The 14,157-nt window shown below is 40.8% G+C and overlaps 1 protein-coding gene across 1 annotated transcript; it reads right to left on the reverse strand.

Annotated features, from left to right (window-relative positions):
- Window positions 1-2,128: 2,128 nt before the first annotated feature.
- On the reverse strand, window positions 2,129-14,132 carry LOC118792391 (early endosome antigen 1-like). The gene is made up of 41 exons (XM_036550229.1): window positions 14,110-14,132; window positions 13,756-13,791; window positions 13,606-13,673; window positions 13,266-13,350; window positions 12,908-12,998; window positions 12,689-12,827; window positions 12,298-12,430; window positions 11,944-11,979; window positions 11,782-11,849; window positions 11,566-11,650; window positions 11,221-11,311; window positions 11,002-11,140; window positions 10,611-10,743; window positions 10,257-10,292; window positions 10,094-10,161; window positions 9,878-9,962; window positions 9,533-9,623; window positions 9,314-9,452; window positions 8,923-9,055; window positions 8,569-8,604; window positions 8,407-8,474; window positions 8,067-8,151; window positions 7,722-7,812; window positions 7,503-7,641; window positions 7,112-7,244; window positions 6,763-6,798; window positions 6,601-6,668; window positions 6,266-6,350; window positions 5,908-5,998; window positions 5,689-5,827; window positions 5,273-5,405; window positions 5,071-5,161; window positions 4,842-4,980; window positions 4,180-4,312; window positions 3,791-3,826; window positions 3,641-3,708; window positions 3,380-3,434; window positions 3,162-3,249; window positions 2,501-2,555; window positions 2,263-2,298; window positions 2,129-2,167 (listed from the first exon to the last, which is right to left on the reverse strand). Exons 4-41 carry the CDS (start codon window positions 13,326-13,328, stop codon window positions 2,137-2,139), a joined length of 3,366 nt encoding a protein of 1,121 aa, XP_036406122.1. The 5' UTR covers window positions 13,329-13,350; window positions 13,606-13,673; window positions 13,756-13,791; window positions 14,110-14,132; the 3' UTR covers window positions 2,129-2,136.
- Window positions 14,133-14,157: the final 25 nt, after the last annotated feature.

A 14,157-nucleotide genomic window follows, 5' to 3' on the forward strand; every position in this document is an offset into this window, starting at 1 on the left:
GGAGAAACAGAGAGAGAAAGAAGGACAGAGAGGGACAGAGAGAGAAAATGTAGGTGTTAAATTGGGATAACTAGGGAATTTGGTTTCAGTCACTTATGTGGCAGTGAAACATTAACTAGCCTCAGTGGAGATTATGGCAGCACACTGGTGATGAAACTGGTGGTGAGCAGAAAGGTTATGACTCATAGCCACCAAAGTGATAGAAGACAGTTATGCCCCTTTTAGAGCTGTACATCGAGACAGCTTAATTGGAAATGAGGTGACAGCAAAGACAATTCATAGTAACTTTTGGGGCAAATGTTGGTTGGAGCTGTCGTTCACTGTTTGTTTGAATCGTTGCTTCATTTTGTACATTTTTGGATCATTTTAAATGACTACTTGTACATATTTTTTAAAGATTTAGCACATTTTGAGACATGTTTTGACCTTTCAGAATCTTGTGCTGATTTTTAGGTTATCTGAGGTTATCTGTCTCAGTCTAAAACTGGAAAATTTTACACTATTTCGTTTACAGCACACTGAATGCACACAGCTATCAGCACAATATGGTTGTGGAGTCCTAACTATCATTTAAAAAACTGACCTACAAATGCTACGCCCCAGTCTCACTCATTCATAACCAATTCACTTCCACAATACAAACTACCACAACCACAAAATTATCTCACTTCCATTAAAATCCTTCCTTCTAAGTATGATTTATTTTTTGAAAAATTTAAAGACAAAACGAGATTTCCGCTTTGCGGTGATGGGCGATCTTCCTGGAGCAATAAGCGGATGTTTGTCCAGGCTGGTGTAGCTCAGACTCAGCTCTTCCGTGGGGTCCCTCTCGCTGGCTGACGAGGAGGTTCCACCTTCTAGCACAGATGCAGATCCCATTGGACTGTGCCTCTCTGATGCGCCGACAAGAGTGACTCTCTCGTAGTCTGAAAGATAATACACTTGGTTAAAACCCACGATGACACTACCGAGGCTCCACCCAAGCGTTATCGCCTGCGTCCAAGGCGGTAAAAAAAAATCACAGGAAACAAAAGCTGGGACAGTGCAGTTTTGATTAAATCGAAACCTCATTTGACCAGCGCATTAGTGTGACCAAAACATTAGTATGTCTGGGCAGACTAGTGGCTTCTTACTGCTGTGAGGTTGAGGCGAAGACTCGTGGTCCGAGATGAGGGCGGGTGAGGCACTGCTGTCGCTACCGCTGGAGACGCAGGGATTCACTGCAGGGAGGTGGTGCTGAATGAGTCGCACGCTCCTGTTCCTGCGTTTTGCTGAGGCAGGAGGCGGACCTATGAATATGAATTAAAGTATTATTGCACTGATATAGTTTTGTCGGCCCCTTTTTTTCTGAAATGACGACGCTGTAGTAATGAAGCCACCTTAATGTAGCCAACTACAGACACTTCCATCTTTTCAAGTCATAGTAAATGGACGTTTATCAATGTCAGAATATGACTATTGCACGTTTATGAATGAATTTAGCCATCACCTCCAAATGGCTATAAAATTTTTATGCTGCTTTTAGAAAGCTGGCTACCTGGCTGTCATTTTTAATAACTTTGATCTGTACCACCCTGATGTTATAATTAAAATTACTGAACAAAACAGAGAACAGAGTGATGAATAGTGGTGATTGGGTAGGAGCCGTACAAATCTCCTGGTAAAATTACTTAAACGATCCACCGAAGTGACAACCCCATCTTGAAGACAAGGGTATATTTTAGTTACCGTGTGCCTATGGCAGGTTGTATTAAACTCGTAATAAGGAAAAGCTTACGAATTGCAAAAGGGGTGACATCTTGTTTGGTGCAACTGGGAGTGGGCTCAGGGAGTGGTCTCTGGAGAACCTCCAGCTGAGCATTGACTGTTTCCAGTCTGGAGACAAGATACAGAAATACACACATTCAGACAATGGCAATATTTCCTTTTCAGGTAACATCATTCTTTTGGCTCAACAGGGAGGATGTAATCCAATTGTGAATCTCAGTACACCGAGCCTTTTGATCGGACGATTTTTTGACATTTGACCCAGTCCGTCTCTATCACTTTTGTGTACATCGAAAACCCATTTGAGGGCTTTAAGTCTGTACTGAACTCACTTTTGCTTGAGATCGACCACCTCCGTTTTCTCTGCTGTCAGGGCCTCTTCAAGAGCACTGGCTTTAAGCTGGAGGCAAAGAGAGAGGATATAATACCACGCCTTGGACAAAGAGACAGATTAACAGAACTAGCTGCACTCCATTGTGATTGTGTCTGTCTTACCAAATTGCTCTGTGCCTGCTTCTCCTGATACACAGTCTGGGGAAAGAAAAGTGATGGTTAGAAAATGACAATTCATTTGACAATCATGGCAATTCAGTCACTGACAGAATTAAAGTGGCACACCCAAACGCTCTAGTTAAGGTAACAATAGTTTGCATGTTGTATTGTGTGTGCATGTTAAATGCAGCACACATGAGGAACTGCGTGCAGTGATCTTCTGTATGTCAGTTTTAAGCACCTCCTTCTCTTTCGCCTCTCTGTCACTGCGCTCCTTGTCCAACTGAGCCACCGTCCTGTAACGAAGAGACAGGGACTTAGCCCTTCCACTGCAAAAGCCATTATTGTCAGCAGCCTATTCCTGTACTTCTTAATCCTTAAACCAACAATTATATATGAATATCTTTGTTCCATCATTGTCCATTTGTGTCAACTGTTTAAGAAATTACAATAAGGGTTTAGTCTATGGAATTTTGTCTAGGTTATCTCGAGTTGATTATGTTTGATCAATTATGCTTAGGTCCTCTTCAGGTGTTTGTATTTAGAGCCCTTTGTGTATAGTAATAAAATTGCTTTTAACATTACATAAATATCGCTATGCTAAACCTGATTCCTCTTCCTAACAATTCCATCTGTACACAAAACCCATCCATCTGCCTCTATCCTGCTGCCTGAAACTTACTCCTGCAGAGCCTTCTCTTTCTCACTGCACTGCTTTTTAACATCATCCAGTTGGTGTTGGATGGTTGTTATCTGATGTTTCAGCTGGCATTTCTCTTGGCTCAGAGCGTCTTGACCACATTGCAGCTTCTTAATTTTATCTGGAGCACAAATGGACGCAATTCACATACAAGCAATTGAGAATAATAGCTGCATGACAAGAAATATTGTCTGCAGTGTACCTTCCAGCTGCTGACTCCTTTTCTCCTCAGCCAGGAATTGCTTGGTGATCCTGGCTCGCTCTTCTTCAAGAGCTGCAATGGTCTTCACCTGCATCAGAAAACACGTCACTGAATCTCAGCTGTTCATAGCCGGTATACTCATGTCTATAGCTAAAAATCTATATTATTTTTATTGCTTTCCATTGATATTTGGTTTGAGAATAAAAAAAGCAACTGACGTTTTCAGAGAGTGGTCTCTTGAGTCCAGCCATCTCTGCCCTGACCCTGTCCAGCCTGCAAAAATATTAAAACATTCAAACAATGACAGTTCTTGCCCTGCTAGAAATAACAGTTGTTTAATTCAGTAGACAGGATATAATCGAGGTTTAGAGACAAATCCACTGAATACACTGACATTCAATATCCGATCCATTGCCATTACCCATCCACATGCTTGTTAATAGCTCATTTACTCAGCTTTAGGTGACAAAGGAACTCACTTCTTCTCAAGGTCGGCTGCCTCCTTCTTCTCTGCATCCACACATCTTTGCAGTGCACAGATTTTCATCTGGAGGGAATGAAAGAAGAATGAATATTCTCTCTTTGACACAGAAAATAATTCACAAAACTACTCATGGTGTCCTTCTTACCTTATTCTGCAGAGTGTCGTTCTCGTGATTTACGATCTGGGGAGAGAGAAGGGTGAGACTTAGAACAACTGAAATCGTGTTAAGGAGTCACAGGGACACACTCATATGGTCTACTGTAGCCACACTATGCAGGTTTCACTGCATGTAAATGATGAATGTGGATCACAAGAGGTACGATATGCCCTGCTGATAAAAATCAATAAAAAGAATCTATTGCTCATGATGATTTAAAAGTGTGCAACAAATCAGAACACCTCCCAAATTAAACATTTCAGTCATTTTATGAAAACAAACATGTCGAGTTGGTTAAATAATCGTATCACACTGGAAAATGTTACTCTTCAAGTCAAAGGTAGTGTACAGTACTAAGATTGAGTGGTATTGCTCACCTGGGCCTTGTAGGACTCCTCGGTTTTCTGAAGTTCCTCCTCAAGTGCCTTGACCCTCAGGTCGCAGATCATAATCACATTCTGCACATCAGAGTCCTTTTTGCACTGCTCCAGCTCATGCTGAGCCAGCTTCCTGCAATACAGAGGGCACAAGAGCTTCAGCCTTCCACAGCACAACTTATCATTTTCAGATCCTTCCTGCTTTTGGCAGGCTTTACACCTTGGTTACGTGCAAATAAAATCATGCTAATATAAAAGGTATGACGCTTGCTTCCTGTGCCTTAATTCTTGTGAACATCAGTTATACAAGGCACAGTGCAACTAAAGTGTACAACTAAAATGATGCTAATGTCAAGGTATGATACTTGTTTCCTGTGTCTTCAAACCTTGTGAATATAAGTTATAAAACCACAATGCTTTCCTTTACTCCATTAAACAATGTAAACCATTTAAGAAAGTAACATGAGGGTTAAGTGTAGGGAATGTGGCCTGGGTTGTCTCGAGTTGATTATGTCTGATCAAGAAAGCTTATGTCTTCAAATTGCTTCTACACATTATGACAATATCAGGACGCTAAACTCGATTCCTGCTCCTGTGTCCGAACAATGCCATCTGTACAGAAAACCCATCCTACCCTCTCATGTTTCTCCCTTGATACTTACTTCTGTAGAGCCTTCTCTTTGTCCATGCACAGCTTGTTCACATCATCAAGTCGGTGTTGAATGGTTGTTATCTGATGTTCTAGCTGGCTTTTCTCTTGGCTCAGAGCATCTCGATCGCATTGCAGCTTCTTAACTTTATCTGGAGCACAAAACGGATGCAATTCTCATACAAGCAATTGAAAAAGAATAATTAACAAGAAATTAATAAGAAATACTGTCTGCAGTGTACCTTCCAGCTGCTGACTCCTCTTCTCCTCAGCCACAAGTTTCCTGGTGATCTGAGCCTCTTCTTCCTCTTTACGAGCTGCAATGGTCTTCACCTGCATCAGAAAATAAATCACTTAATCTCCATTGTTTATGGCCTACATGCTGTTGCCAACAGAGAAACAGAAAAGGAGTGTACATTATTAGTACTGGCTGGAATTACTCACCCGAGCCTTGTAGGACTCTTCGGCTTTCTGATGTTCCTCCTCAAGTGCCTTGATCTTAAGGTTGTTGATCGCAATGACACTCTGCATTTCAGTGTCTTTTTCATACTGCTCCTTCTCGTGCCGAGCCAGTGTCCTGCAGTTAAGAGTGCAAAAGGGCTTCAGCATTCCACAGCACGTAATTTTCAGACCCTTCCTAACTGTTGCAGGCTTTAGACCTTGGTTAGGTGCAACTAAAATGATGCCAATATGAAAAGTATGACACTCGCTTCCTGTGTCTTAATCCTTGTGAACATCAGTTGTACAAGGCACATTTTAGCATCTGCTAATATCAAGGTGTGGGACTTGTTTTCCGTTCTTATCTCCTCATTTGCAATGATGTCTGCACAAAGCCGGTTAGTATCTTGCTGGACACTTACCGTTGCAGACAATCATCCTTGGTGTTGCACAGGTCACTCATAACTTCCAGGTCACTCTGAATGTCCCTAATTTGACATTCCAGATGGTAATTCTCCTCGTTAAGAACATCTTGGACATCCTGCAGGGTCTTGACTTGTTCTGGAGCACAAATGGTCAGAGATTCGATCCACTGAATTGACAAGTGATTATGTGTAGGAAACTGTCTCTGAGTAACATACCTTCCAGCTGTTGCCACTGTCTTCTTGCTTTCAGCAATTCCTCCTTGTAACAATCTATGTCTGCTTCAGCAGAGGTGAGTGTGGACTTCATCTATGCCACAAAGACAAAAGTGAGTTTCAGCTGTTCACTACATGACCTGTTAAACACGTGTCTAGTGCTACAAATGTCAAATAATATTTTGCAGATATTTGGTGTGCGAATATTCAAAAAATTTGACATGTTTATGTATCACATCATTAAAATCTAAGACGGCACAAGCAATCAGATCGTTTTAGATACATATTAACTAATGCAACATTTGTTCCATTTATATTTCCAAAACACTTTATGTAATGTTACAATTAAAAATTAACATACCGATTCGTACAAAGCTTTGTCAGAGGACATCTTTGTGGACTGCTGTTCTTTTAATTCAGCCATTTCCGCTTTGAGACTGTCCAGCCTGCAAACCAATGAAAGCACCCATTAAGACAAAGGCAATCTGTGTACTGATACAACCATAAGCCAGTTTATTCAGGATGTAAGGTGAAAACGTTGGACTCCAGTTCACCTAATACACTGTCCCCATCTCAGCAGCTGGTCACCTGTTTATTGACAATTATCTGACGTGTAGCCATCAATCTTATGCCATTATGCACCAAGATTTTTGATAATACCCCATTTAATCAGCTTTCTGTGACAAATAAACTCACTTCTTCTGGAGATCACTTGCTTCGCTCTTCTCTGCATCCACCGCTCTCTCCAAGACGCAGATTTTTGTCTGGAAGCCATGACAGAGGAATGAATTTAGGAATGAATTTAGGGAACTATTTTCTGTGTCATTTTGAAAAAACTGTTGATCATGTCCTTCTTACCTTATTCTGCACCGCTTCATTTTCAAGATGTGTGATCTAGGGGGAGAGACAAGTGACAGTTAACATAAGGTCTGAAACCTGAAATCATGAGGAGTCACAGGGGCACACTCATATAGCTTTAATTACTGTGACTACAGGATGCAGTTTACAATGTGTGTAAATGTTACATGTAGAACACAATTGCTTTTGATGACAACCTTTGCAAGAAATGAGCACCCCACTTCAATTAAACGTGTTAATCATTTTGTGAAAATTTACATGTAGGGCCGATTAAAAGAACCACATCACGCTGAAAAATGTTACTCCTTGAAAAGGGTGTTCGTTATTAGTATTGGCTGGAATTGCTCACCTGGGCCTTGTAGGACTCCTCAGTTTTTTGATGTTCTTCCTCGAGGGCCTTGATCTTCAGTTTGCTGTCCATAACCACATTCTGGATTTCAGTGTCCTTCTGACACTGCTCCCTCTCATGCTGAGCCAGCTTCCTGCAGTTCAGAGGGCACAAGGCATCATTTTCAGATCCTTCCTAGGTTTTTCAGACTTTAGATATTGGCTTTGTGCAAATAAAATCATGCTAATATGAATGGTATGACAATCGCTTCCTGTGCCTTAATCCTTGTGAACATCAGTCATACAAGGCACAGTGACTTTGCTAATATCAAGGTATGGCACTTTTTCATTCCTGCCTCCTCATTTGCAATGCTGTGTGCACAATGTCCATCAGTATTTTGCTAAATACTCACTCCTGTAGAGCATTTTCCTTGGTCTTGCACTGGTTGTTGGCAGTTTCCAGTTTCCGTTGAATGGTCTTGTTTTGTTGCTCGAGCTGGCTTTTCTCTGCAGCAAGAGCATCTTGGACATCCTGCAGGGTTTTGACTTGTTCTGGAGCACAAATGGTCAGAGATTAGATCCACTGAATTGACAAGTGATTATGTGTAGGAAACTGTCTCTGAGTAACATACCTTCCAGCTGTTGCCACTGTCTTCTTGCTTTCAGCAATTCCTCCTTGTAACAATCTATGTCTGCTTCAGCAGAGGCGAGTGTGGACTTCATCTATGCCACAAAGACAAAAGTGAGTTTCGGCTGTTCACTACATGACCTGTTAAACACGTGTCTAGTGCTACAAATGTCAAATAATATTTTGCAGATATTTGGTGTGCGAATATTCAAGAATTTGACATGTTTACGTATCACAACATCATTAAAATCTAAGATGGCACAAGCAATCAGATCGTTTTAGATACATATTAACTAATGCAACATTTGTTCCATTTATATTTCCAAATAACATAAAGTAATTAACATACCGATTCATACAAAGCTTTGTCAGAGGACATCTTTGTGGACTGCTGTTCTTGCAATTCAGCCATTTCCGCTTTGAGACTGTCCAGCCTGCAAACCAATGAAAACACCCATTCAGACAGAGGCAATCCATGTACTGATACAACCATAAGCCAGTTTATTCAGGATGTAAGGTGAAATCCAACGTTGGACTCCAGTTCACCTAATACACTGTCCCCATCTCAGCAGCTGGTCACCTTTTTATTGACAATTATCTGACGTGCAGCCATCAATCTTATGCCATTATGCACCCAGATTTTTGATAATACCCCAATTTAATCAGCTTTCTGTGACAAATAAACTCACTTCTTCTGGAGATCGCTTGCCTCACTCTTCTCTGCATCCACCGCTCTCTCCAAGACGCAGATTTTTGTCTGGAGGCAATGAGAGAGGAATGAATTTAGGAATGAATTTAGGGAACTATTTTCTGTGTCATTTTGAAAAAACTGTTGATCATGTCCTTCTTACCTTATTCTGCACCGCTTCATTTTCAAGATGTGTGATCTAGGGGGAGAGACAAGTGACAGTTAACATAAGGTCTGAAACCTGAAATCATGAGGAGTCACAGGGGCACACTCATATAGCTTTAATTACTATGACTACAGGATGCAGTTTACAATGTGTGTAAATGTTACATGTAGAACACAATTGCTTTTGATGATTACAACCTTTGCAAGAAATGAGCACCCCACTTCAATTAAACGTGTTAATCATTTTGTGAAAATTTACATGTAGGGCCGATTAAAAGAATCACATCACGCTGAAAAACGTTACTCCTTGAAAAGGGAGTGTTCATTATTAGTATTAGCTGGAATTGCTCACCTGGGCCTTGTAGGACTCCTCGGTTTTTTGATGTTCCTCCTCGAAGGCCTTGATCTTCAGTTTGCTGTCCATAACCACATTCTGGATTTCAGTGTCCTTCTGAGACTGCTCCCTCTCATGCTCAGCCAGCTTCCTGCAGTTCAGAGGGCACAGGGCATCATTTTCAGATCCTTCCTAGGTTTTTCAGTCTTTAGATATTGGCTTTTTGCAAATAAAATCATGCCAATATGAATGGTATGACAATCGCTTCCTGTGCCTTAATCCCTGTGAACATCAGTCATACAAGGCACAGTGACTTTTCTAATATCAAGGTATGGCACTTTTTCATTCCTGCCTCCTCATTTGCAATGCTGTGTGCACAATGTCCATCAGTATTTTGCTAAATACTCACTCCTGTAGAGCATTTTCCTTGGTCTTGCACTGGTTGTTGGCAGTTTCCAGTTTCCGTTGAATGGTCTTGTTTTGTTGCTCGAGCTGGCTTTTCTCTGCAGCAAGAGCATCTTGGACATCCTGCAGGGTTTTGACTTGTTCTGGAGCACAAATGGTCAGAGATTAGATCCACTGAATTGACAAGTGATTATGTGTAGGAAACTGTCTCTGAGTAACATACCTTCCAGCTGTTGCCACTGTCTTCTTGCTTTCAGCAATTCCTCCTTGTAACAATCTATGTCTGCTTCAGCAGAGGCGAGTGTGGACTTCATCTATGCCACAAAGACAAAAGTGAGTTTCGGCTGTTCACTACGTTACCTGTTAAACACGTGTCTAGTGCTACAAATGTCAAATAATATTTTACAGATATTTGGTGTGCGAATATTCAAGAATTTGACATGTTTACGTATCACAACATCATTAAAATCTAAGATGGCACAAGCAATCAGATCGTTTTAGATACATATTAACTAATGCAACATTTGTTCCATTTATATTTCCAAATAACATAAAGTAATTAACATACCGATTCATACAAAGCTTTGTCAGAGGACATCTTTGTGGACTGCTGTTCTTGCAATTCAGCCATTTCCGCTTTGAGACTGTCCAGCCTGCAAACCAATGAAAGCACCCATTCAGACAGAGGCAATCCATGTACTGATACAATCAATCTTATGCCATTATGTACCCAGATGCTTGTTAATACCCAATTTAATCAGCTTTCTGTGACAAATAAACTCACTTCATCTGGAGATCGCTTGCCTCACTCTTCTCTGCATCCACTGCTCTCTCCAAGACGCAGATTTTTGTCTGGAGGCAATGAGAGAGGAATGAATTTAGGAATGAATTTAGGGAACTATTTTCTGTGTCATTTTGAAAAAAACTATTGATCATATCCTTCTTACCTTATTCTGCACCGCTTCATTTTCAAGATGTGTGATCTAGGGGGAGAGACAAGTGACAGTTAACATAAGGTCTAAAACCTGAAATCATGAGGAGTCACAGGGGCATACTCATATAGCTTTAATTATTATGACTACAGGATGCAGTTTACAATGTGTGTAAATGTTACATGTAGAACACATTTGCTTTTGGTGATTAAAACTTTTGCAAGAAATGAGTACCCCTCTTCAATTAAACGTGTTAATCATTTTGTGAAAATTTACATGTAGGGCCGATTAAAAGAATCACATCACGCTGAAAAACGTTACTCCTTAAAAAGGGAGTGTTCGTTATTAGTATTGGCTGGAATTGCTCACCTGGGCCTTGTAGGACTCCTCGGTTTTTTGATGTTCCTCCTCGAGGGCCTTGATCTTCAGTTTGCTGTCCATAACCACATTCTGGATTTCAGTGTCCTTCTGACACTGCTCCCTCTCATGCTCAGCCAGCTTCCTGCAGTTCAGAGGGCACAAGGCATCATTTTCAGATCCTTCCTAGGTTTTTCAGTCTTTAGATATTGGCTTTGTGCAAATAAAATCATGCCAATATGAATGGTATGACAATCGCTTCCTGTGCCTTAATCCTTGCGAACATCAGTCATACAAGGCACAGTGACTTTGCTAATATCAAGGTATGGCACTTTTTCGTTCCTGCCTCCTCATTTGCAATGCTGTGTGCACAATGTCCATCAGTATTTTGCCAAATACTCACTCCTGTAGAGCATTTTCCTTGGTCTTGCACTGGTTGTTGGCAGTTTCCAGTTTCCGTTGAATGGTCTTGTTTTGTTGCTCGAGCTGGCTTTTCTCTGCAGCAAGAGCATCTTGGACATCCTGCAGGGTTTTGACTTGTTCTGGAGCACAAATGGTCAGAGATTAGATCCACTGAATTGACAAGTGATTATGTGTAGGAAACTGTCTCTGAGTAACATACCTTCCAGCTGCTGCCACTGTCTTCTTGCTTTCAGCAATTCCTCCTTGTAACAATCTATGTCTGCTTCAGCAGAGGCGAGTGTGGACTTCATCTATGCCACAAAGACAAAAGTGAGTTTCGGCTGTTCACTACGTTACCTGTTAAACACGTGTCTAGTGCTACAAATGTCAAATAATATTTTACAGATATTTGGTGTGCGAATATTCAAGAATTTGACATGTTTACGTATCACAACATCATTAAAATCTAAGATGGCACAAGCAATCAGATCGTTTTAGATACATATTAACTAATGCAACATTTGTTCCATTTATATTTCCAAATAACATAAAGTAATTAACATACCGATTCATACAAAGCTTTGTCAGAGGACATCTTTGTGGACTGCTGTTCTTGCAATTCAGCCATTTCCGCTTTGAGACTGTCCAGCCTGCAAACCAATGAAAGCACCCATTCAGACAGAGGCAATCCATGTACTGATACAATCAATCTTATGCCATTATGTACCCAGATGCTTGTTAATACCCAATTTAATCAGCTTTCTGTGACAAATAAACTCACTTCATCTGGAGATCGCTTGCCTCACTCTTCTCTGCATCCACTGCTCTCTCCAAGACGCAGATTTTTGTCTGGAGGCAATGAGAGAGGAATGAATTTAGGAATGAATTTAGGGAACTATTTTCTGTGTCATTTTGAAAAAACTGTTGATCATGTCCTTCTTACCTTATTCTGCACCGCTTCATTTTCAAGATGTGTGATCTAGGGGGAGAGACAAGCGACAGTTAACATAAGGTCTAAAACCTGAAATCATGAGGAGTCACAGGGGCACACTCATATAGCTTTAATTACTGTGACTACAGGATGCAGTTTACAATGTGTGTAAATGTTACATGTAGAACACAATTGCTTTTGATGATTAAAACTTTTGCAAGAAATGAGCACCTCACTTCAATTAAACGTGTTAATCATTTTGTGAAAATTTACATGTAGGGCCGATTAAAAGAATCACATCACGCTGAAAAATGTTACTCCTTGAAAAGGGAGTGTTCGTTATTAGTATTGACTGGAATTGCTCACCTGGGCCTTGTAGGACTCCTCGGTTTTTTGATGTTCCTCCTCGAGGGCCTTGATCTTCAGTTTGCTGTCCATAACCACATTCTGGATTTCAGTGTCCTTCTGACACTGCTCCCTCTCATGCTCAGCCAGCTTCCTGCAGTTCAGAGGGCACAAGGCATCATTTTCAGATCCCTCCTAGGTTTTTCAGACTTTAGATATTGGTTATGTGCAAATAAAATGATGCTAATATGAATGGTATGACAATCGCTTCCTGTGCCTTAATCCTTGCGAACATCAGTCATACAAGGCACAGTGAATTTGCTAATATCAAGGTATGGCACTTTTTCATTCCTGCCTCCTCATTTGCAATGCTGTGTGCACAATGTCCATCAGTATTTTGCTAAATACTCACTCCTGTAGAGCATTTTCCTTGGTCTTGCACTGGTTGTTGGCGGCTTCCAGTTTCCGTTGAATGGTCTTGTTTTGTTGCTCGAGCTGGCTTTTCTCTGCAGCAAGAGCATCTTGGACATCCTGCAGGGTTTTGACTTGTTCTGGAGCACAAATGGTCAGAGATTAGATCCACTGAACTGACAAGTGATTATGTGTAGGAAACTGTCTCTGAGTAACATACCTTCCAGCTGTTGCCACTGTCTTCTTGCTTTCAGCAATTCCTCCTTGTAACAATCTATGTCTGCTTCAGCAGAGGCGAGTGTGGACTTCATCTATGCCACAAAGACAAAAGTGAGTTTCGGCTGTTCACTACATGACCTGTTAAACACGTGTCTAGTGCTACAAATGTCAAATAATATTTTGCAGATATTTGGTGTGCAAATATTCAAGAATTTGACATGTTTACGTATCATAATCATTAAAATCTAAGATGGCACAAGCTATCAGATCATTTTAGATAGATATTAACTAACGCAACATTTGTTGCATTTATATTTCCAAAAAACTTTATGTAATGTCACAATTGAAAATTAACATACCGCTTCGTATAAAGCTTTGTCAGAGGACATCTTTGTGGACTGCTGTTCTTTTAATTCAGCCATTTCCGCTTTGAGACTGTCCAGCCTGCAAACCAATGAAAGCACCCATTAAGACAAAGGCAATCTGTGTACTGATACAACCATAAGCCAGTTTATTCAGGATGTAAGGTGAAATCCAACGTTGGACTCCAGTTCACCTAATACACTGTCCCCATCTCAGCAGCTGGTCACCTTTTTATTGACAATTATCTGACGTGCAGCCATCAATCTTATGCCATTATGCACCAAGATTTTTGATAATACCCCAATTTAATCAGCTTTCTGTGACAAATAAACTCACTTCTTCTGGAGATCGCTTGCCTCACTCTTCTCTGCATCCACCGCTCTCTCCAAGACGCAGATTTTTGTCTGGAGGCAATGAGAGAGGAATGAATTTAGGGAACTATTTTCTGTGTCATTTTGAAAAAACTGTTGATCATGTCCTTCTTACCTTATTCTGCACCGCTTCATTTTCAAGATGTGTGATCTAGGGGGAGAGACAAGTGACAGTTAACATAAGGTCTGAAACCTGAAATCATGAGGAGTCACAGGGGCACACTCATATAGCTTTAATTACTATGACTACAGGATGCAGTTTACAATGTGTGTAAATGTTATATGCAGAACACAATTGCTTTTGGTGATTAAAACTTTTGCAAGAAATGAGTACCCCTCTTCAATTAAATGTGTTAATCATTTTGTGAAAATTTACATGTAGGGCCGATTAAAAGAATCACATCACGCTGAAAAACGTTACTCCTTGAAAAGGGAGTGTTCGTTATTAGTATTGGCTGGAATTGCTCACCTGGGCCTTGTAGGACTCCTCGGTTTTTTGATGTTCCTCCTCGAGGGC

This window comes from Megalops cyprinoides, chromosome 17, assembly GCF_013368585.1.
Source record: "Megalops cyprinoides isolate fMegCyp1 chromosome 17, fMegCyp1.pri, whole genome shotgun sequence".
In the NCBI taxonomy this organism is placed as follows: Eukaryota; Metazoa; Chordata; class Actinopteri; order Elopiformes; family Megalopidae; genus Megalops; species Megalops cyprinoides.

What these genes read in the sequence shown, in the direction of transcription:
- LOC118792391 (XM_036550229.1), bottom strand. Translation starts at nt 13,328, where the DNA reads ATGGCTGAATTAAAAGAACAGCAGTCCACAAAGATGTCCTCTGACAAA. An exon ending in ACAGTGGCAGCAGCTGGAAG is followed by an intron (nt 11,141 to 11,220) that starts GTATGTTACTCA and finishes TTTGTGCTCCAG; the next exon opens with AACAAGTCAAAACCCTGCAG. An exon ending in AAGGAGTCAGCAGCTGGAAG is followed by an intron (nt 2,556 to 3,161) that starts GTACACTGCAGA and finishes TCTTCGTTACAG; the next exon opens with GACGGTGGCTCAGTTGGACA.